The sequence below is a fragment of the Malus domestica genome, chromosome 09, assembly GCF_042453785.1.
Source record: "Malus domestica chromosome 09, GDT2T_hap1".
In the NCBI taxonomy this organism is placed as follows: domain Eukaryota; kingdom Viridiplantae; phylum Streptophyta; class Magnoliopsida; order Rosales; family Rosaceae; genus Malus; species Malus domestica.
The window spans coordinates 9,688,754-9,712,805 of NC_091669.1; the positions used below are offsets into that span (position 1 = coordinate 9,688,754).

A 24,052-nucleotide genomic window follows, 5' to 3' on the forward strand; every position below is an offset into this window, starting at 1 on the left:
AAGTTCATTGAACTTTAGCTAAAACAAGCTGACAGGAAAAGCCTGATAATGATGCGGTATCAGGTGAATTTCACGTGCTCATCCATCTCTTATCTGACTGAACTTGTCTTGTCAATCATCCATCTCTACCATCTTCGGTGCGTGCCCATTGACATGGACTTTTTTATATTATTTTTTCTCTCACATTATTTGTCCTTTTTCTTGAACAAATTGATGAGTTCACTCGATGCAAGTTAATTGTAAAATAGACATTCCCCTTCATGTAATAAGTTTGGATTTTTAAGAACATATTTACTCTAACTCTTAATTTTAAATTTAAATTTTAAATTTTAAATTTATCCTTATTTATTCTAATTTTTTGGACTAAATATGAGTTTTAACCAAAAACTCATTTTTTAAACAAATTAGCTCATAATTCTGCTTGAGTTAGTGGGCTAACCCGATATATATATGTATTTTTTTTAGTTTTATATTTTTAAATTCATTGAATTCGATGATTAAGATTTAATATGATGAAAGCTAATGATAAAAAAAAAATTAATCTAATGATCCAAATTTAAATCCAACGACTAAAATAAATTTAAAAAAAAAATCATGTGTTTGATATTCTTTCGTACTATTCCACGAGTTTCATAGTGTCAATTTAATGATTTTTTAATATTTATCGGAATCTAAATATATTTAGGTTAAAATGTTCATAAAATTAAATTATGATAGTCTACATAATTTATATTTTTCTAAAATGTTACTTTAAGAAAAAGTTAATCTTAAATTCATTCTTTAATAATTTCGGGTTAAAAATTTAACCCAAAAGGTTGGAGCAGAAAAATTATTTCTGGGTTAAAAACCTAAATATTTTAGATTTTAACCCAATAGTTGAAGTTGGTACAACCACATTTTTATATTTCATTAGTAGATATATGAGAAAAAAAAAATAGACATATAATTATTTACAATTGATTACTTTAAAAAATCTCTCGTTTAAAAGTAGAGCATCTCCAAAGGTACCCATTTATAAATAAATTTTGACTAGAGTTGCTAGAAAGTCATTCTAGCCAGTCAATTTTTATAGATTTGATTGTTCTCTCTTTCAAAAACACATCAACATGTGCAAGTGAAAGATATAAACAAAAGAAGTAGACAGCTAACCACTAGAAGTATGTCACATCCCGTCCAGCCCCTACCACATTCCAGGTTTGATTCCATCATAGCACGATATTGTCCGTTTTGGACCCCGACCATGCTCTCACGGTTTTGTTTATGAGAACTCACACGAGAACTTCCCAGTGGGTCACCCATCTTAGGATTGCTCTCGCACGAACTAGCTTAACTTCGGAGTTTCGATGCCTAAAGCCAGTGAGTTCCCAAAAAGCCTTATGCTAGGAAGAAGTGGGCATGTACATATAAGGCTTACATGATCCACTCTCCTGAGCGATGTGAGATGTTACAATCCACCCCTTTTAGGGGTCTGACGTTCTCGTCGGCACACTTCCGGCTAGGGATTGACTCTGATACCAAATTGTCACATTCCAGTCCGGGCTCCCACCACACCCCTGGCTCGATTCCACCGTAGCACGATATTGTTCGCTTTGGGTCCCTCACGCCCTCATGGTTTTGTTTATGGGAACTCATACGAGAACTTCCCAGTGGATCATCCATTCTGAAAATTATTCTCGCGCGAACTCGCTTAACTTCGAAGTTTCAATGGAACCTGAAGCCAGTGAGCTCCCAAAAGGCTTCGTGCTAGGAAGAGGTCGGGATGTACATATAAAACTTACAAGATCCACTCCCCTAGACGATGTGAGATGTTACAAGTATATATATCTCATCATATCATCACATTTTGGAGCTTAAAATTCGAGTTATTTGCATATTGATGGGTGGTATTGTTCACACAAATTTTTTTTTTTATCTTCTATACATTTGTTAATTTTATTTTTTGATTCTTTTAATTATTCGATCCGACGACTGAAAATTAAGAGGAGTGTGTAAAAGATAAAAAAAAAAAAGTGTTAAGGATAGCACTGCCTTATAGATTTAGTCATGTTAACTATAACAGTATGCTCCATCCTTTGCATCCAAATTTAAATCATCTTTGGTGTCTTTTAAATGAATTCATAAATTATCCAATCGGTTGCCAAATGTATGCAAATTTAGCCAATTGAAGTAGAAGTTTCGACCAAAAAAAAAAAAAGTAGTAGTAGTAGTAGTTCACCAGCACTAGAAAGAGACCAAAAAGCCAATCATGAAGCCCAAGTTGGTCGCCCAAGCCCGTTTCCCCCATCTCATTGTCATGTCTCTCATTTTCTCTCTTGCAAAAGGGTTTCAAAACTAAAATTTTAAAAGACGTTAAGCGCTAGTTGGATGGTGGATTATGATCTAGTGCTTAGATGGTTAGGCGGTGGCCTAGGCGGATTTGAATAAATTTGTTGTATATTGTATAAATAAGTGCTTGTTTATATTTAAAAAAAAAAGAAATTGTTATTAACACTAAAAAAATCTCATTCTACACTTCTCACAAGTGTATTTTTCTTTCTAATTATAAAAATTTTGGAGTGCCAAATGAGATTTTTTGAGTGTTAATAACAATTCCCTAAAAAAAAAACATAATTGCACTATGATACACATATTATAAAATAGAATGACATATAGATTATAAATTATTAAAATATAATAAAAATATGAGGAACAAGTATATAATATATGATCATCTAAGTATTTAACAAGTCTCTTATAATCTATTAAAAAAAAAATGCAAAATGAAAGTTATCTATTTTTTGTTAAAGTTAGAATCGCAACCTAGGCGAGCTCCTAGGCAGGTATGGACGGACGCTTAAGGAGGTTTATGCGCTATTTCTTTATTTTCAAATACTTAGAGATTAATTGGACGGTAGCCAACTACATAAAACAGTGCTCAAAATCTGTGTCGACCAAAAAAAATAAAGAAAAAGCTAGCACCTATTGCGTTCTTGGTGTGATTGTTCCCCTTAGGATTTTATTATTGTGATTCAATTGTAAACATCGACAAAAGTAAGAATAGGTAAAGATTGAAAAGAAGGTTTTTGCATTCATGATTTTTCTCTCCAAGAACATACCGTCTCTGTAACGTTGCATGTATAAGATAACCTTACACCAAAAAAATCCTTTCCTTCAATATTTTAGATTTACTCTCTTCGATATAGAACAAAGTAAACCCTAAGTACTAAGAGCAAAGATCATCACAAACGTAGAGTAAAAAACCTTATTTAAGACGAATGGAACACTAATTGACTATTTGATGTCTCTACTTGAGTATGGCTTCATATTTTTCATCGTGTATAAATTTTATATGATGCACATATTAGTGGTCATAATGTGATAAAGCTTTCGATTTATAACAATTGAAATTGTTTTAAAAAGTGAATAGGCATTAACAGAAAGTATTTAAGTTTTCAATAAGTAACCACCTAAATTGTTCGTGACAATGATGATAGAGATTAAATTTGCACTAGAATGCACAAACATAATTACTTTTCACCTCTCAAATACCGCATCAAGTGCTACAAAAAAAAAAGAAAAAAAAAACCTTTAGTAAAACGACATCGTCTAGAGAAATATTAAAATGACAAAAATAGGGCAAACCATCTTCTCTTCTTCGCGAGTAGTGCCGCCGGGTCACAGTTCCTTCACTGGTATTAATTATTCTTTGTTCCCAGCCAGTTGTCGGCTGAAACAGCAGCGGCGGCGGCCAAAGATTCAACCTTGATTTGGTCTGGAGCACAGGACTCCATGGCCGAAGAAAACCATCTTCCAGAAGCAGCAGCAGAGCCGAGGAAGCGGAAAATAGGGAAGAAGAAGGGCTCCAGGGCAAAGAAGAGGGAGAAGATGTTACATTCGTCGGAGGAAATCAGAGCCATGAAGCCGAAGAAGATTAACAAGAAAATGAAGAAACTGTTTCTGAAACGAGCCCGGGAGTACGATTCGGAGGACGAGGAGGAGTCCAAACAGGAACATGTGAAACCGAAACCGAAACCGAAACCGCAACCGCAACCGTTTGGAAACAATGAGGAGGAGCCGAGTGGCAGTGGCGGGTCGTCTTCAGGGGAAGAGGCGGAGGAAGGTGGTGGTGGTCACAATAGGGATGATGGTTTTTCGGATGACGAGGAGCACGGCGAGATTCTGCCCGGAATCATGAAGTTTTCGGAGGGTTGCAAGGCGTTTAGGTTGGCATTCAAGAGTATAATCAAGAAGTCTGTTTCTCAGGATGCAGTGGTGAGTTATATAGAATTGAGCTGATATGTCTAATTCTTTAGTTTTTGGGAGTTTTTTGTGTGTTACAGGAAAATGTTTGATTGCTTTGCGGGACCCGTGATGTCGGCGCACAAGAAGCTTGTTGCAGAAAAGCTTGCCGAGGAGCAGACCGAGCGCAAGGCAAAGGGCGAGGCTAAGAAGGAAAAGCACACGGTAGTTCACAACTTCGATTTTGTTTTTAATTGTAATGTGCGTGCATCCAACATTTTGCTTGAAAGGTTTAATGCTTATTTGTGCAGATCGTTTTGATTTGATAGGTGATAGAAAAGGGGCATGTGATGCCGGCCAACTATTTAGACACACACGAAAGGTTTCTAATCGGTGTTGCTACTAAAGGAGGTACCGAATTTTCCATTTGGTTAAGATATATGTGATCGAATGTTATTTGTCTTGGGAGTGTTATCAAACTTGTTTCTCATACTTACTTAGCTCACATTTACCGTGTGCAATGCTGGATGTTCAGTGGTGAAGTTGTTCAATGCTGTGAGTTGCTTTATGTGAATCTAATTGTTTGCTTGTTTTTAAAGTTTTGATAAGATTGTTTCCGTTGTGCCGAATTGAATCATGAGCTCCTTTTTGTGTCTAATGCAGGTCAACAAGGCACAAAATGCTCAGAAAGGACTGAATCCTTCTAAGTTTAAAGATGCCAAAGGTGTGTTCTTATTACTGCGGCTACAATCTGAGACTCTCGTTCTTGACAATTTACGTTGTTAAGTTTCAGATATTAACTCTGCTTGAGTTAGTTTTAAAATTTTACACTGAAGTAAAAGCAATATGTTGTGATCATATCATATATAGGGTTGAACAAACTTGCTGTAGTCTCTGGTCTCTGTTAGTAATAGTTGTTTTGTGATGCTTCTTTGAGTAGCCATATGAATTGATTTGGATCTCATATTGGCTTAGTTAGGAGGCATATATTAATTCAGTGTTTGCAGTGAGGCCTTTTGAGGGGACTCTCTGTCTCTTCCTCTTCAATTGTCCTCCAATCAGCCTCACACATTCTCTAACTAACCGAAAGATCTTTTTCCACTCTCTAACTTTACTCACCGAGTCACCTGCCATGATAATTGCATTGTCATGCCATATATATTTATGATCCTGGCTCAGGTTTTTTTGGGAGGGGGGAATTATTTTATGCTTGGTTATTTTTGTTGGTGAGACTCATAGAGCAATTGTTTGTTTAAAGTGTGGAAACCTCTGTTCAATATTTGTGTTTAATCTACCTATATTGATGTTTAAATAATTCCAGTGATAAAAAAGCGGAGGAAAGAAGCATTCTTTTCCGAGTTGGGCAAAACATCTTTGAAGGTCAGCTACTTTTTCCTTTATCAGATCCTTTCCATTCTCCCACAGCATTTTACCATCTTGATGTTCGTCACTGGTGGAAGGAGTGGTTGTAGACATTCTTGTTTCTTATATTCAAAGATTTGAACAATCATATATATTATGTACCATATAGTTGTAGACGTTCTTTGTTCTTATATTTTAAAATTTGTTTGGAGGATCGATATCTGATGTTGAAGGTCCTTTCCTGATATGTAACTGTCGTCCTACCACTTGGTTCCATAACATGTTGGTAGTGCCAAAGGCCAATGTGTACTGAGAGTGATTTAACATGCAGGCTCATACGTCTAAGGGCGCAGTGGATGGTGAAGGGCCTGCCTGGGCACCATTAAGAGATAATTACATGCTCACAAATCCCAAATTGAAAGACTGGGATAAGATGCCGGTAAGCATCTGTAATCACATCTTGGTTAAGTGTTTCACTTGTCAAAGACACTCCCGCACTCACCTAAACACGTGACACAATACGCTTCTAGCTTCTATTATTGATTCCAGTGACATGTGCTCTTCAATTTTCATACAGGATACCGTTGCGGAAGATGACATTGGAAGGGTGGCTGGAGATAGTTCCGATGATGATTGATGCTGTGGAACTGAACAAACAGCTCTGTGCTGATTGCACACTTTTTGTAAACTTATGTTATCCTTGTTGCTACTGCATAGGTGGAATTTTGTTTTCGATTTCTATTGGTCGTTATAAATGAGTGTTTTATGATGCGATTGGCGAAAATATGTACATGATCAACCTCTTCTGCTTTCAGTTTCTTTTTTCTTGCTCTTCATTCTGTGCAAAAATTTCTTTTACCTTGTTTTTTCGGTTTTGCTTGACCGCAATTCCGATTTCACACTTTTGAAGCCTTTCTACCAGACAAAAACTGACCGCATGATATACGATAAATAAACACGATTTAAAGATCCTCACAACGAGGATCCTCCTGGTTCTACCATGACATTTGGTTTTGAGGGTTGAGCTCCTTGATTTGAGAGCAAAGCATTGACATGCTACAGAAGATGCTATAGAAGATGACGGTTGCCATCGCTGAATCGTTATCGTTGAAACGGAAACGTTTCCGCAGATCTTCAATCGCTTGTGAAACCGAATACGTTTTTGATACGAGAGAAAGAACGCAAAATTGACAATACATTATTGGTTACGAATACGATACACTAAAATTACAAGGTGAACTGAAGTCCAGTTCAGATACTTGTACATTTTATGACAACAAAAGCGAATAACATCTCCTTCGGCATAACTACAAACTAACTGCATATGTAAACTATCCTGTTCTTGTCTACCCAGGCCAACAAAAATGAAACCGAAGAATTTACAAGTTCGAGTTTAACGTCTCACCTCACGAAGGTCTTATGTCAGAGCTCATAACCATCAACGGCATACGTACAGATCCTGTGTATGTCAAATGAACAGAAAAAAGGTAAAAACAGAACAATCGCAGCTAATCTAATGGTCCGGAAACTACATGTTCAGCCACCAAGATGCCGTGGCAGCCACTTTTATCGGAGCAGGAGGGCGAAAAAATATAATAACAGGACAATCGAGGACATCAAGCATAGTAATGGTTTGGAAGACCAATGTGAACCTCCCGGGAGAACGATTGAACTGATGAACTTCTCCTAGAGAAACATAAAAGGGAAACAAACGCGCTGGATAGTGTGATGATCAATCAATCTGGCATCGTGAGGTAGAATCAGAAAGTTGCTCCTCCACTTTAGTAGTCAAGCATCAGAACCTGGCCGTTTGCATCAATCCTTATCTCCGGACGAAACCAAGGCCCTGTGATACAATCATACATCTTTTCACTGCACAAGAGAAAGATGCATCAGTTTCATCTCCCGTAACGTAATAACAATCAAACAGCAATTGTTTCTTTTGTGTTATAAAAAATTGGTTAAAAATTGTACTCAATAGCTTCTGGTTCTGGCCTGGTTCAAGGGGTCGTAATCATAAGCTTCACCAGCTTTAATGAAGCGGCCCTTCACACGCTTTCTTACATCAGCCCTTGCTTTGCGAGAAGCATACCTCACCCTTTTCTCAAACCTATCAAAAAGACAACAGAAAATACGGATGTTTAGTTGAGAGGAACAGCGCAAAATTTCATGACCAAATAAGACTTCCGTGAAAGTGTAACCGCTTCAACCAGAAGAAAGTACAGAAAGAAATCAAGACACCCTATATAGTTAAATCTTCTATAAACGGCAAATAATAAGAAAAAAACATAAGACTACTCCGAGAAGTGGTCATACAACGAGGTGATGAAACTAGAAAAAAATTGCTGGCTGAATAAATGAATGATAAACAAGTAGCAGTGTGCGTGCTTGCTAATATATTTACTTTTTGGAGTACACTTACTTGCGTGCCTTCTTCTTTTCCTTGTAACGCATAACAGCATTACTACGGTTAGCCGATTGCATGGAACTCTCAGGGCAAGGAGGACACCATGGCGGCTCTCCCATGAGAAGCATTGAGGAAGCCCCACAATCTTGACAATCACCAGCACTACTCTCTCCAGTAACGCCCGAAAATGAAAGGTTTGAATGTGCTTGTTTTGCCGGAAAGCAAATAATTGGGTCAGTTTTCCTACTCATTACAGAATCAGCAGATGCTGCGTTACTGCACGCTGGCTGCGGTGTATTTCCCAGTCCAACTGAAGACCCCTGAATAATAAAAACACTAATAGTTAACCACAAGTACACTTTATAAACTCAAATCCGGACATGCTTACCAACTACATTAAGAAAGAAAAACCCAAAAGTTCAGAATGCCTACTTGTAAGATAAAAATAAAGCAAGTTTTTAGTTACACAGTATAGTCTAACACAACGACCCAGCCAATGAACAAATAGAGATCAAGAAAGTCCGAGCATTGTAAAGCACGAAAGTCGTCGTACCCAGTGCACAAGGCTTCCGCTTTACGCAGGGTCTGGGAGAGGTGAATGTCGGCTAGCCTTACCCCCATTTTATGGAGAGGCTGCTCCCAAGATTGTAAAGCACGAAAGTAAGGAGACAAAATTACCTCAGCAGCAACCGCATCTTGATAATTCCTGCACATGTTCCTTGCCCCAAACAAGCTATCAATCCCACCATTCTTGAAAAGCTCTTCAGAGTGATTGAGAGATACACCAAACAGTTCGTCATAATTTTCAAGATTCAAATCCATTTCATCCATATCGAAACCATCATAAAGGTCATCATCTTCAGGGAGTCCAGAACCTTTGGGCCCATGAGAGTAGAGCTGTATAATCATAACACGAAATTGCAAACGTCATTGATGAAACTTAGAACAACATCACACACAAGGATTTAGAGAACAGATTGTACCCAATGTTGTATCAAGATCATAATTTTGGAAAAGAAAATTACCTTGGGCAATGAAGCATTCACAGATCCAGACAGCTGGCCAACAACATGACAAGCATGATTACGTTCAGGCAACGAAGGGGAACCAACCAGAACACCAGACTTATGCATGGAATGCGCAGCATTCACTTCATCTGCACCGGATGCATTTTGCCTGGTGTTACTTTCACTTTGGTTCCAATCAGTTGCGGTGCTGTTGTCAGCGATGCTCATCAATCCCATTTCCTGCTCGCAGGCAGATTCTCCGTTAGAAGGTAATTCCGATACGAATGACCAGATAGACGACAGTTCGGCAGACGATGGGCAGCCAGTGTAACAATTAAGTGTCTGCCTCTTATGCATGGAAGCTGAGGTGGATGCTTCGTGACCCATCCAATCACAATTCTGACAAAGAGACATTCTCTCTTCCGTGCATCTTACTAATGCGGGTTGCGAATTGCATCTATCGCAAATAAGTGCTCTCGAGTGACGCCTAGAGAGGGCATTTGCAGAGTGGACATTTCTATCACACGATAAACACAAGCATGCATCATCAGACCGGCAGTACACCATGGACCTTTGATTCCCGCAGAAATCACACATGTAACCCATGTTTCAACTTTTTTTTCTCTCCTCTTCCAGTCAAAAGTTTCCCAATTGTATCCAAAACTATATACGAATCTAACCGAAACCAGCTTCCCAGAAAGACAACAATTCTGCTGAATATATCTGACTACAGCCTTCAAACAACATCATAAACAGAAATTCAGTATTATTGCTGTCAAAAGATGTTACAGGAAGAACATGAACAAGTTTTCGTAGAGAACGAAATCGAAACAAGGAACTTACTATGTCAATTATCAAATACATAAAAACTTTCAGATCATTTTTCACTTGTCTACGAGATGCTCCAAGTACTAATCTGAAAAAATTGGATCCTAAATCCAAAATATCGTTTCAAACAAGGGCTTCACAACATCAAATTCATACAAAAAAACCAAATTTGCAGATATCAGGAAAATATAACCAGCAAGTAAAAAAAGTAAATAAATTTAACAATCTTGCATCACCAAAAACACAAAAAAAATAAAATCTTTTGGGTGAACTGACAGATTAAACAAGCTTTTCAGCAAAGATTTTGGCTTCAAATATATACTCAAAACAAAAAAAATGAATAAAAGGGTAATTTAATTAGGCCCTACATATTATTTCACACCATCTGAATTTTCAGATGAGAATTATCAGACCCACCAACAGAGGAAAAATCAAAGTAAATCTACTACAAACACCCAATAAAACTTTGAACTACAAATAAGCCTGAAAATTAGTAACAGAAACAAAAAGCCAACAGACAGAGAGCATTCAGGAAACTTTACCAAGACAGAGGAGGATAAGATCGGTGTACAGGCAGCTTTTGATTTTTCTTTTTATTACAAAAGAAATACAAATCTACAAGCTTCTGAAGGAACCCTAAAGGTGTGAACTTTTTGGGTTTTCTGGGAATTTTTTTTTTTTTGTTGTTGGGAGAAGAGGGTTTTCTCAAATTTTCTTGCTCTTCTTATGTGGAGATGGGAAGGATAGAAAGATTGGGTTGGGGAGGAGGTGGAGGGGTGGGTGTGAAGGGTGTCATAGGGGCTCCAAAGATGGTGACTTCAGCAAAGTTGATAAAAAGTGCATTACTTGGTGTGGGTCCCTGTCCTTTTCATAGTGAATGGAAAAAGTTAGGCCTTTCCCTTTTCTAGGTCCCTCCATCATTTAAATTCATATTTAATTTTCCAAGCTAACTCTCTCTCTTAATATCTCCTCCCTCTGTGATTCTCTGTTTTTCATTTTCTTTGGCAATTTTATTTTCCTTTTTTGTGTGGAATTAGGGTGGGAAAGCTATTAAAAGTGCTTCTCTCATCCTCTTCAGATCAATTCCAGATAATCTTTCTCATCAAATAATTAAGATTTTTAAACTTTGATTAAACGGTTAAAATTATTATAACTTTTAGAATATGTCTCTATTTTTCATCGTTGAATCAAATTTTAAAAACCTGAATTGTTTGATGAAAATGATTAGAAGGAAGGGATGCAGAGATTATGAGAACCATGTGAAAACACTTTTAACAGCTTTGCCACCCTATCCATGAACTAATTCCACATGATAATGGCATGTCACATGTCCTAGTCTCTTATCTCACCATCTGTCCCTAGATTTTTTGTTTATTTGTTTCCCTTGGTCTGATTTTTTTCTTTGTTATTTTTCTTCTTCTTACAAAGTAACGTTCTATAATAATTGAAGAGTTGGTTTGAAAGTGTTTTTAAAACGTCGGAAAGTATTTTTGGGAAAAATATTTTTGGTACTAATCTTTAGCAAGAATGCAAGTAAATATTTGAAAAACACTTAAAATGCTTCATGCAAGACTTTTGGAGCCAAAAAAACGTTTTCTCCAAAACTCTTTTAGTCATTTTAAAAGTATTTCCAAACAAGTCTTAAGATAGAATCATTTCATATAGAGCTAATTTGAACTTTTAATACCTTAGATAGGGACGAAGATTTGATTTCAAATGTAAGTAAACAAATACAATGTACTAAACAACTGGCTACAATTAAAATTGTCTCCCTTTTAAGATTGTGATAAAATAACACTCTAATTTACGAAATAGGAGACTCGAATAATAATGAAAAAATGACATGCTCGTTAATCGTTCGCATAAGTTTTGATTGTAGTTTTCATTTGATTGTGATGCCTTAGACGGCCATCCAATCCAATCTTAGGGAACTTTTCTTTTGTACTCTCCCCTAGCATGCTACATCCCCATAAATCCAATCCTTTAAGCTCTAGAAACCTTCATATGAGTGCAGATGAGGCAACTTGACATGAACAAGACTCTCCAAAAGTGAAAATAAAGTCTCAAATGTGCAATATATTAATTTGACATTAAAAAATAATAGGTCCTCTCATGAGTCATATGTCATGGGACCTACTACACCCTACATTTGCACTTTTTACTCCCTAAGACCTACCATAACTATGGTGCATCCATCTCACTTATTATTTACATGCATTGCTTGTTACACAATCTAATTAGAATCGAACATGTCCGTACATGATTGAATTGGATAAAACCATAATACATCATAAGGATAAGGTTGTTGTGTATGAATGTACCTTTTCTTACCCTTCTAAAAATGATAGATTCCATACCTATTATGGCATCGGAATTGATCGTGAAAAAGACTCGCATGTAAGGAGGTGTATACTTCTTTATTTTTGTTCTTTTTTCTTAAAGACGATTCTTTACCTATAATAACATCTTAGCTAATTAGAAAAGAAATTTACATGCAATAAGGTGTATGTATATTCATTTGTTTCATTTTTGTTAATGACAATATATACCTATTATATCCCTAAGGTTAATTAGAAGAGAATTTACATGCAACGAATGTACGATGATTTGTCTTCGTTCTCTCATCAAATGACAACGTGACTTATCCTGAAATGAGAGAAGCAAATAGTAAAAGAAATATAACGCGTTGCAATTAGAGGTGGCTAATACCCATTAAATTTGACTTCACCTCACACCCTCATCACTATTACCAAATTCACCTCTATATTATGCTGATATCAAACGGGTCTTAATGGGAAACCATTAACAATCCAACAAGTTAATTTGTCACCTCTAATTGCAAGTAAGTTGCTTCCCAAAGTTAGAGTTAACCCTAAACCCCAATAGATCACAAAAGCTAGGGTAGTTGTTTATCATACCAAAATCATACAAATAGTCAAACCCCAAAGGAGTTGGAAGCAACAAGAAAAAGTGGGAGGTGTAGGAAGCTAAGTAGCTTAATCAGATGTATTAAGGTAAACTATGTATTATGTATTGTGATTAGTGGAGAATATATACAAGATTTACATGCCTAATTTATATACTAATTGTAACAAGAGATAAGGCAACTGAAAGGCCACTCGAACTGAACAAAAAAAGAAATGTGAGATTCAACTTACAAACCCCACTTTCACAAAAAGTGCTTCCTTTTTTCCCCATCTTTCAATTTTAATACTATGTTAATGTGCATTTACCAAAGTAACCTTCTTCTGCATAATTTGACCCCTTCAGATCATGCCACGTGCCCCCATGATATCCTCTCATATCTAAACCTTGGTGGACTTTCAGGTGGACTAGTCGCCAGTGACTCCCCGTGCCCTTTGATAAGGGAGAAAAGATACCAAATAATTGGGTTTACCAGCAAGCATATCATTGCAGTCCAGCAAAAAGGCAGAAAATTAAGAAGTTGACCTATGTTTTGCATACCAGAATATTCTTGGGTTTCCCAGATTTACAATTATTAATTATATATCTGCTAATCTTTCACGTAAAGATCAAATTTGAGCTTTGAAGGACTGTTTTTTTAATGTCTTGTTGTCAAATCTGTATCATTCTGTGAGTATCTCGCTCACAAATCTTGACGTTTTACCTTAACGAGTAAAAAGAGGAGCTTGCTCGAGTGGAAGTTAAAGATATATATATATATATATATATATATATATATATATATATATATATATGAAAGTCACCCATGAATAGTAGTAAGGAAAACTCGTGGGTGGGACAATTAGATGTGATTGTGGACTCACAAATCCAGTAATGTCAAGAGTGGGCGATTGCCATTTGTATTTTCAAACACGAGGCAAGGAAAATCATTGCATATGAGTGATTATCAATTTTTGATGGTTTCAAATCCAAATGAGGCACGTCAACATTTGCTGACTTATGTGAGTGATTGTCAATCGTTAATGTGCGTTAAAAGACAACTATCACTAGCGTTTCTCAAACTCAACATACAACACACCGTCGCCAACAATTGAGTTATCCATCGGACAAACTCTTGCCTATTATCATTTTGCTCGCGTGAGTGATTATCAACGTCAATAAGCATTAAAAAACAATTATTATTAACATTTCTCAAATCCAAAGTAGGCCACGTAAACAGTTATGAGTTATCGATTGGACAAACTCTAGGCATATTACCATTTTGCTCTAAGTGAAAAATCTCAACTTGTCCCATAAAAGTCTAAGTCCAGATACAATTTTTGCAAACCAGAAATTATATTTCGTAACGATTAAGGAGAAATTGTCCACTGAGGCAACTGCCCATATGAAAACAGGTTGGGTGCCATTTGACCATTCAACTCAGATTTTTTCTAAAGATTAAATCAAGAAAATATCTTGCACTTTTTCTTTTGGGCAAATAATATCTTCTCCCTTACAGGCCTACGATAGCTTCCGGAAGTCTAGCCTACGGTAGCTCCAAGACACATCCAACTGTCAATTTATATGCGAGATTCCAATTTTTCACAGAAATCTAGTCGACATTGCACCAACAAAATATCCCTTTTCCACTTTTCTTTTGGTCTTAAAAAATAAATAAAATCCCCCTTCTACCCTACTAACGATTTGTTTTTTTTTTTTGTTTTGTTTTTTTTTTCGGTCAATAGCAAAAAGTACTTAGAGCCAATAAAATCTTAGTGAAAAACCAAAGGCAGTAGCGTTCTAAAATTCATACAACCGATCTTACTTAATAAGATAAGGCTTTGTTGTTGTAGTAGTAAAAATATAAATGAATTGCTGGTTATATAATTGTTGAACTTACAACAAAGAGAAGAATGTGTGCTCAACCTCAACAAGTTCAATATGCTAGTGACCTTGCACGGCTCGAGCGATAGAACTTGGTTAAAAAAAAAAACTGCCCTCTAGGATTTGGGTGAGAAAAATCCGAGTTATCGAACTATCTTTAGCTAAATATACGACTACGCTCTTTTAAAAATATATATACACACACACACGACTATGGTAACCTAAGGTAAATTCCAACAACTTATTTGGCGACATGCTTCACCTCCCTTGGAAATACGCGTGCGTGTGAAGTTACACCACATTGGAGATACACTTGCAGAGCCTCTTTATTCTCGTATATCCAGATTCAAGAATCTCAGCTGCAGCTCTTGTTTCAGCTAATAGTGACTCGGGCAGCGCCTTTTCCACTGCAGATTCGGAGGAAGCCTGTATCTGATGCGGAAGAATCTCCGAGGGATAAATCCCACTGTCCAGAAACCAACAAACAAGTCACTACTTATTCAAAGCACTAAGGTCTATATACGTATAAAGCACATTGTGGTATGGAAGGCATAGAGGATTCTGACTGATTAAGTAACGCCGAACATTTGCATATTATCTCAACAGAGGATACTGACAGACTAGTAACAACAAACATTTGCATATAATCTCGCAAGTAGTTTCACATTGTTAACTAGACAATCCTGAAAGGACAATAGTAATTTGCAGCGGCGACATACAATGCTTAAATACTCATTATACGGGGAGTCGCCGGATTGTATCCAGCCAATCAATATTGGAATAAAATTCTTCATCAGATGAGCAAAAAGATAATCAAGGAAATTGGATAGGACTCTACCTTTTCAAACAGGTCATGTCAAGAGTCACTGCCACCTGTCTACCGCTCTTAAAATTGAGGAAACAAAGCTTCAGATCAAGCTGCTCAGCTATAGAACAACATATAACCAGATTTTAGTAAAGATAAACAAACTGATTCAGTGAAAGTTCGGATAAACAAATTGATTATCACATTTTCAGTATATTTATTACCAGATGGAGTTTGAAAAGTTGTTTGAATCAAATTTACAATCTCAAATCGAGCCAGGTGCACTTCCTCAACCACGTCTAGCAGATTTCTTAGCAGTGAACGGGTTACCTGCATTATATATGGACCGAAGTGAAAAAGCAGTCTAGAATGTGGAGTTAGAAACATATTACCCACTTTGACAGTCATACATAGTCCACAACCTATACAAATTGAAACCCAGTACCACAATTCCTATAACTAATGCACGTAAAAAATTCCATTCACTTAAATGGTAACATACTTGCGTTTCTTGTGCCAAAGGAAAACATCTCAAATCACAACTTTTCTTGGTGGCCTCAGCATTTAGCACAAAACCAAATGCAACTTGAACATCCATGTTTGGGAATTCCTGATGTCCAAAAAATTTAACCATTTAGAAAAGAAACAACAAAATACACAACTTATTGACTTCGGTACCTTTGTGATTTTTATATAATTGAAACTGTGTGAGATGACTATGTTTGATGCTGGGCCCCCAGTACCTGTAAACCTGTGTCTCATCAACATGAAATCACGTCATACTTGAATTTGGTAACAAGAAAGATAATACGTGACTCATCCAAAAGAACAGCCAAAGAGAAGAAGAAAAAACCTTTGCAAGACGTAACCATGGTAACTGAGAAGAATTTTGTAATGGCCATTCTTAATTTCAAAATGATCAACTTTCCATAGCTGTTGAATCACAGGTCTCTTAGTGACATAAGACATTTGTTTCGTGTCAGAAAAGTCATATCGTGAATAAAAATAACCTGCAAATCATGGCAAATAATCCTGCAACATGTTCTTGTCTTGAGATGATGTTGAACTAAAGATATAGTATCAGCGCAACCCGGTTCTCCTTTCAACTTGCAGTGGCTGTGAAAGAAATTGCTTAAGCTTTTTACATCTCTGTCCAAAGCTTTAAGCTCCTGCCTCATTGTGCTTACATTATCACAGGAAGCCTGACAATAAAAAGGAATATATAAACAAAAATCATGACCTGAAACTGGGTTATCTTCACATAATTATTTTTTGTAATATCTATAAGCTGAACTGGTTGTTTGAGAAAGGCAAAGGAAGAACTGTTTTCTTATGCTGTATTCATCTTATATAATCTTCTGGAGCATTTAGAACAGAAACCTGTCACCTGTTTTCAAATTCTACTAATAATTTTATTTACTGCATCTTTCTTTCTTGAAATTTGGTTCGCAGGAAAAGTTTAAAGAATAGTACTCAACTCTGATTAATATATTCCCAATAGAATAGGATCTGCCTAGTCAATAAAATCGCATTTCTATCGCAAATACACAATCTCATGTAATGTTTTTTTTTTTTCAAAGAATCATTCACCTTGCTTTTTAGTTACAATAGATTTCTCTAGTTTACAATCTTTTTAACAGTTTTCTCAAGTGTTTAAAATCCTTTTGTTAAAAATTAGAGGAAAACCAAAACAAATAATTTGGCAAGACCAGACAGATAACTTGGCAAGAACAATTACTGAAGCTACGATTGCAGGGACAAGACAATTGGTAAATGGATCTCCAATCTTAGAATTGATGATTACCTCTTGTTCACCCTCAGAATTAACTAAAGAGTATTGACGATGACTATCATCAACATGAGTCTCCCGTTCACTAGGTTCAGACTGACAATGGATGTAATTTAATTTCAGCATCTGAGACTTCCGAATTGCAGAGCTTAAGAGCTGTACTCTAATCTGCAGGCAAGTATAAGTCCAGGTGACAAACTGTAGGCATATCCAGAGATGAAAAACATAAGAGAGCCAACCTTAATTAATATATTTTTTTTAAATACAAACCTGTAATTTATCACGCTTCACTTGCATTAACTGCAATTTTGCCTTTTCATACACTATTTTATAAAGCAGCAGTCTTGCTTCAGCTACTCTGCAAAGGTTAATGTCAATGCTTATTAAGCTATACCACATTCTGGGACACGTAAGAATCTAAACTACATAATCATAACAGGCATGATGAAAGACACCACCTTTTATGCCCAACATTGAGGCAGTCGAACTTCTGTACACATTAAATACCAGTGTTAGCATAAAAATTGAAAGTGTAGATGCTCTATAGATTTAAAGAATGCAACGTGGTCCGACTATACTATGTAAACATGTTCGTAACAGACCCTGATTGATCATTTAATTCAGCAAACCTGAGACTGGACTTCAGAACACAGCATCTCATATTTTTTAGCCTTCAATAGGTGGACCAGCATATCTTCCAGCACACCAATCTACTTGATCATGATAAAACAGCAATGTCAACCAACATGATATAGATAACAAACTTAAGCATAAGATGGTTAATTCTATCACCCAGATTAGATTTTTCTTGGGAGAAAGTAATAATAAAAGAAAAGGAATATACCGCTTTGAAATTTAGTTTGCTTGCCAATGGATAAAGCAGTTGTTCTGTATCTCCTGAGAATTTTACTAAAATCTGCAAGAAGGAAATCTGAAGTAAGAAAATGTATGAAAACAAAATACCTAGCATATCTGCCAGAGAACCTGGCTATTCAAGTGGACTAAAACAAAACAGGAAATAGTACACACATCAGTCCAGCACTTCCAAGTTGTATCACCCCCACACTTCTGTCTGTCATCGTAACCTTTATTTGACTGATGCAGCATGAACTCTGGATTGCAGTTCTCACTTCTGGGAACTTTCGGACTTTTCTGGATTCTGGGGATCGTATCTGTACAGTATCCATCCTCAGAAATTATTCCTAGGTTTCGTCGTTTTTGTCCAACAGAATTCTCTGAATCTTTCCCTGTAAACGGATTTGGTGAAATATGCTGTCCCTGATAACAACCATCACTAGGATGACTATTTGAATTGGACTCATGAGATACTAGGTCCTTCCCAGCAAAGGGTAGCACATTCTCAGTGTCTGCTGCGCAAGATGAATCCAGTCTGGAGGGGCTATTTGTTGACTCTTTTCTTGAGGGAATCCGATTCATATCTTTTATGAAGGGACTATGAATTGGCTCTTTCACAGTAGGACTTTGAATTGGGTCTCTCACGATAGGACTTCGAGTTAGCTCTTTCACCAAGGGACTTCGAATTGGTTCTTTTCCAGGACTCCGAGTAAGTTCTTTTCTGGGAGGACTCAGAGTTGATTCTTTCCTGCGGGGACTCTGATTTGGCGCTTTCCTGAGGGAACTCTGAATTGCCATTCTCCCGGTAGAATTGAGGGTTGGATTCTCCTGGGGTGGACTCTGAATTGGCCCTTTCATGGAGGGGTTCTCAGCTGACATTTTACCGGAAGGACTCTGCATTGACCATTTCCCGAACAAAATGTCAAATCCGTAAGCAACAACAGAACAAGTAATGATATTTCTAAATAGAACAGCCTATTATTTAACTGCAGCCAACTAATTGTATATAAAGATGTTTTCAAATTTGAGCAAACATTAGCCCAACACCCAGTCTACTGTGTTTAAAAAGGGCATGGAATGCACAAGCGAAGCAAAGTTGTGTGGTATAAAACATAGGCCCAACATCCATGTTCTTTTAAAAATTGGGCAAATATACAGAGACTGACCTGAAGGTATGGTTCAGTTGTGCTGCTGCAGACATATGGTTTAGAATGCATTGGTTCTGCTCCACCTTGAATGCTTTTATCTGGGCTGTTCAGAATGACTGCACCTCTTGAAGGTGATTGGAAGTTCTTTTCAGATTCAATTTGCAGATGGGGAGGATTATCTTCTTGCTCACCTGCCAATAGGGAATCAGTCCCAGAAGAAATTAATGCTCCTTCTGTGGGAGTTTCTGACATGAGATGCTGTGTCATTTTGCTTCCTGATAATGACAGCTGAGAGGGTGAAACCACCGCCGTTCTTGGTGTATTGTATGCATCCTTCATAGGAGTGTATGTAAACATGCTATGCTGAGGCTCTTCAACTTTATCAAGGTCTACGGTCTCGTTAACCTGGCTCAACATACTGGTGTTTATTGAGTTCTCATTTCCATTGCTATTCATGTTAAATAAGCTTTTCTGTCCTCTGTTGAGATCAGGCATAGCTGTTTGCTTCTCTAAACAAGCAGTAGGAGAATTGGAAAATTTGCATTGGAGATCTCTGTCAATGTCAGCCATAACATTCGTTAAGGGAGAATTCACATATGAGTAACTTGATAATCTACATTTTAATTTTTGAATTCCATCGTTGACGATAGAAGCACAGGGAGAAGGCTCAGGAAGAGTGAACCTAGAAATGCTTTTCTGAATTGATGAAACCCACTCATTATGTTTTGTGTGTTCAGCACTTAAAAAGGAACCTGGTTGTTTTGAGGATGGAGTCACTATCCCTGAGTGTCTTTCCAAATTAGGAGTATTCGATAACAAGAATATGGACCCCTCCATTGGTGATCTATAATGTTGGTCCAAATGTTGATCGCTATTATCATTATATATTTTCTCCTTAAGAGAATGTTCTTGTACCAAGCCTTGACTCGAATGTTGATAAGCAGGTCCATGCTGGACAAACACATCAAACTGAAGTGCTTCACTATCGACTTTTGGTAGGCCATTGCCATTAACAGCAGTTAACTCCAATTTTTTCATACCCCTTGGAGATGCATCTTCAGGACTAAATTCCTTATTCACCTGCAAGAAAACCTGTGCATCAGTTCACCGATAAGAAAAAACTCACGATTATTTTATTAAGCACCTTACGGTTTATTCATTGGTGCAGTTACATAAACATGTACTTAAGAAAATAAATATTTCAAGTTTCAACTAGAATGCAAGCACAAATATTGCATCAATTATGCATACTAAACAGTTGGCAAGAATAGGACCAGTCATTAACTGTCAAGCATAATAAAAGACGTTTTTTTGATCTGGATTGAATTGTGTATTTCAGTATGGAACAAGTTGACTATGGATATGCAACCACAAAATAATGTGTTAAAATTAAAAATGTACAAATGTAATAATTAGACTACTAGACGAATATTTGTGGCAATGCGACTATCATAATAGTCTCCAAAAAAGCCGGGGCCATTTACTTCAGGTATTCGACCAAACTATCATGGTCGACAAGAAGACTGAAAACTAAAATTTCAGCTTCTGTTTTACAATCCAATATCCAAATATCCAAGTTCCTAATTTTCCACTGTCATTACCTTCATTCTCACATCCCATTTTATTAAAGAACCCAACCATAGAAATTTTCAGTGTCTGTTTACCACAACCACAAAATCCATTTCAGTAAACAACAAAAGCTATAAGATGTTTGAGCCATTAAGAGAATTAATTTTTGAAATACATAAAATCATATGCACTGGGCCACTGGCAGAACTTTTTGGTTCAACAGCTTACAACAATGCAACCACCCTCAGAACAACAACTAAAACGTCCATCATCAAATCTACTAATGTAAAATACAGAATGTATGAGATCAAACCACACCGGCAACAGTTCTATCAAAATCTTGATTGCAAGAGACATTCTTACATTGTTTAATTGATTCTGGGTCTGGATTTGGCCATCACCAGAATCACCAGCAGCTGAATTATGATTTCCGTTAGATGAGGTATCGTAAGCAATCTGATGAAGATAACCGCCATTTGACTCACTCAACTTGATACGAGAAACAGATTCTACCTCAGTAGACAAGTCATTGGTGCTGAAATTACCCATTTCAGTAGTTCTACCATTTCTCATGTGGCCAATCCCATTTTCATCTGATGCAGACACCTCACCCCTATTCGGTGGCATTGAAGTGGCTAGGACGGAAACTGGGTCAGCATGCATATCCTTGCTGCCCGCTGCAAGAAGTGCATCTAATATTGGAGATAATCTACCATAATCATACTTATGTGGATTTTCTTCTATGATACTCATGTCATTTGAATCTTCCCCACTTCTGACCTTATCAGCAGGGACAGAAGACTGAAGGGTAACCATCTTCGGTTTTGTTAAAGACATGAGGCTTCCAGAATCAGTAACATTGGTATTATGGTTTGGTGTCTTCTCTTCAAAGGCAAGGCGAACTGCCGTTGGGGTCTTGAGATCTCCTCCGGAGTCTGACCTTGCAAGACTATGGTAATGCATTGAAAATGCTGTAGTATCCAATGTAGCTTCATGAATGTCATCTGAGGCCGCAGAATCAGATAACCGTCCTGGTCTAATGAAATTGGCCGATACAGGGCCAAAGAAAATGTCTTCTACAAAAACAAACCATAAAATGTGGTATAATTTTCGACTAAGACATGAAATTTACACACTCAGCGAAATTACTACCTAACACAAACAACAAGATAAGCTATGCAGTTACAAATTCAATTACCGGCATCCTTTTCGAGTTATTTAAAGTACAGTATAATGTAAGCAGGTAATATGAAGCACCAATTACATAAGCCATTAAGTACTAACATCCTCTAAAGAATCTTCCTTTACTTTCCTAATTGTGTATTAATTACTAATTAATAAAAAAATAAGATAAAATTTATAGCTTACCATCATTAGAGGTAGCAGAGCCCGGAACACTACTCCCAGGAGAGGGCGATCCAATTGGCCTGAAAAACGACTTTCTCCCGTCGTCGTTTTCGTCATCGTTATCGGAATCCCTAAAATCGTCGCTGTCACCGCCCAAGTCCCTAAAAAACCCTATCACCGGGTTCTCGGCATGTTCGAAGTCTTTTTGAGAGCTGGATTGGGGCTTGGGGTCCGGAGGTGTGTCGTAGTCCTCGTCGCGGTTGAAGATGTGGACGGATGTGATCTCGGTGTCGGCGAAGCTCACGCGGCGGGAGCGCTTCTCCTTGATTCTTAGGGCTATTGTTTCCGGTTCGGTCTCGGAGTTGCAGGGCTCATCGGGGGCGTTGGAGGCCATCGGAAATGGTGGAATGGGAGAGGGAGAGTGGGGAAATTAGGGTTTGCAGTTTGAATTTGGACGGAGTAGTGCGCTGTGTGTCAGTCAGTCACTGTGGGACTGTGGAGCGGGAGAGAGAGAGAGAATGGAGGGAAAATTATTTTAATGGTTTAAAAATGGGGTAATTTAACGAAAACGGGTTACTTTAATGAAAAATTATTTTTTTAAAATAAAAAATTAATTTTAGTACTATTAATTTTATCTTTTATTTTATTTTTATAGTTAAAATTTAAAATTTTCAAATCATTTTTATTTTTATTTTAAAAATATTTTATTTATTTACTATGAGTCGTTTGACTCATTTTTTTTTTTTTGAATTTTCACTGTTCTAGTTTTTGTATAATTGCAATTTTGTCCCTCGAAAGCTTTTTGTTTTAATTTGTCTTGATTTAGCGGTAATTCTTTCTTCCAAATTTCCAACGATAGAAAGAATCTCATGTTCATAATTAGTTTACATAATTTTCCACTTGCAAGTGTGCGGTTTTAATTTTGACTCATATAGATAATGAATTTAATATCTAATTATTATTTCTAATCCATTATGAAACTTGAGTTAAATTCTTCTAAAACTCAATTTTGCACCATACAATTAAACCAGGCTCTACAAAAATGATGACTTATAAGTTGGACTAAGTGAGTGGTAGTACACATCAACATATGATCGAGTCACTAGATACTAATAAATAAGTAAGAGCCACCTCAATAGAAAGAAATGATTACCATCAAACTATGTGTTCTAAAAGTGAGTCAACGACATAAGTTTCGTGCTATGTAAATGGGATGGTATGTAAGATCAGTCATATATCATGCTCAAGATGGAATTACATAATTTACTATCACACAAGATGGAATTACCAACAATCCAGTTGAACTAACAAAATCCCATATGAAATTACCAACAATTCGAAGCTCGAACACTCACCTTCCATGTCGAGACTAGATATTTTATTGAGGTCGTTCAAGATCGTGAGGCCATACTACAAGACCTTGGAGCTGTGGACCTTGAGCTTTTGGACCAAGCAAAGCTATCCCAGACCCCTCCTCCATTATCGACCTAGTTTTTGAATGTGCGATCTGACCTGCCAACGAACCATCCAGCACAGAGGAAATTTTTCTTTAGGATTTCAATTGAGAAAGAAAGATATCGCATGGAGAGAGGAAGATTAAGAAAGAAAATGTGAAATGGGTTGGAGCGGCGGAAAGGATGAGAATGGGAAAGAAAAAGAGCCATGTGAGAGAAAGAGAGTTTGGGAGATGCTTCTAGAAAAATGTGGACTGATTTTAATTATGATAATAAAACATAAAAAGATAGAGATTTTAAATAATAAACTAGTTTAATTTTTTTTTATAAAATAACCATTAGTGTTGGAGATGCTTATGATAAAGAGTAATAGTTGTATAGTAAATAGATATTATAAATGTAGGATTATGATTTTTTGTTAAACGTTAGATTATATATTTAAGATAAAGTTTATAAATATTTTTCTTTTAAAAAT

At 36.8% G+C, this 24,052-nt stretch overlaps 3 protein-coding genes and 1 non-coding gene across 11 annotated transcripts; 2 read left to right on the forward strand and 2 right to left on the reverse strand.

Annotated features, from left to right (window-relative positions):
- Positions 1 to 3,624: 3,624 nt before the first annotated feature.
- On the forward strand, positions 3,625 to 6,349 carry LOC103443023 (uncharacterized). The gene is made up of 8 exons (XM_070804972.1): positions 3,625 to 4,250; positions 4,341 to 4,443; positions 4,548 to 4,629; positions 4,754 to 4,773; positions 4,882 to 4,942; positions 5,540 to 5,598; positions 5,912 to 6,019; positions 6,158 to 6,349. Exons 1-8 carry the CDS (start codon positions 3,769 to 3,771, stop codon positions 6,215 to 6,217), a joined length of 975 nt encoding a protein of 324 aa, XP_070661073.1. The 5' UTR covers positions 3,625 to 3,768; the 3' UTR covers positions 6,218 to 6,349.
- LOC114827223 (small nucleolar RNA U19) lies at positions 5,183 to 5,292 on the forward strand. The gene has a single exon (XR_003776441.2). It is a non-coding gene; the product is annotated as a small nucleolar RNA U19 (small nucleolar RNA).
- Positions 6,350 to 6,757: 408 nt separating the features above from the next.
- Positions 6,758 to 10,641, reverse strand: LOC103443022 (zinc finger protein CONSTANS-LIKE 9). 3 transcript variants are annotated; one of them, XM_017334664.3, is made up of 7 exons: positions 10,365 to 10,567; positions 9,838 to 9,926; positions 9,013 to 9,728; positions 8,666 to 8,884; positions 8,003 to 8,307; positions 7,555 to 7,690; positions 6,758 to 7,452 (listed from the first exon to the last, which is right to left on the reverse strand). In XM_017334664.3, exons 3-6 carry the CDS (start codon positions 9,598 to 9,600, stop codon positions 7,555 to 7,557), a joined length of 1,248 nt encoding a protein of 415 aa, XP_017190153.3. In that variant the 5' UTR covers positions 9,601 to 9,728; positions 9,838 to 9,926; positions 10,365 to 10,567; the 3' UTR covers positions 6,758 to 7,452. The 3 variants fall into 3 exon arrangements, with proteins under 3 accessions (XP_017190153.3, XP_008380027.3, XP_008380028.3); XM_008381805.4 differs by lacking the exon at positions 9,838 to 9,926 and having other exon boundaries at positions 10,365 to 10,641; XM_008381806.4 differs by lacking the exon at positions 9,838 to 9,926 and having other exon boundaries at positions 7,576 to 7,690; positions 10,365 to 10,625.
- Positions 10,642 to 14,592: 3,951 nt separating this feature from the next.
- LOC103443076 (uncharacterized) lies at positions 14,593 to 23,785 on the reverse strand. Of its 6 annotated transcripts, none has more exons than XM_070827401.1 (17): positions 23,479 to 23,785; positions 22,145 to 22,616; positions 21,140 to 21,852; positions 19,226 to 20,287; positions 18,234 to 18,953; positions 18,049 to 18,120; positions 17,834 to 17,914; positions 17,663 to 17,694; positions 17,475 to 17,562; positions 17,220 to 17,372; positions 16,426 to 16,617; positions 16,269 to 16,348; positions 16,094 to 16,166; positions 15,918 to 16,025; positions 15,640 to 15,745; positions 15,449 to 15,536; positions 14,593 to 15,076 (listed from the first exon to the last, which is right to left on the reverse strand). In XM_070827401.1, exons 2-17 carry the CDS (start codon positions 22,515 to 22,517, stop codon positions 14,902 to 14,904), a joined length of 4,116 nt encoding a protein of 1,371 aa, XP_070683502.1. In that variant the 5' UTR covers positions 22,518 to 22,616; positions 23,479 to 23,785; the 3' UTR covers positions 14,593 to 14,901. The 6 variants fall into 6 exon arrangements, with proteins under 6 accessions (XP_070683502.1, XP_070683504.1, XP_070683505.1 ...); XM_070827403.1 differs by having other exon boundaries at positions 21,140 to 21,849; positions 23,479 to 23,768; XM_070827404.1 differs by having other exon boundaries at positions 17,663 to 17,691; positions 23,479 to 23,615.
- Positions 23,786 to 24,052: the final 267 nt, after the last annotated feature.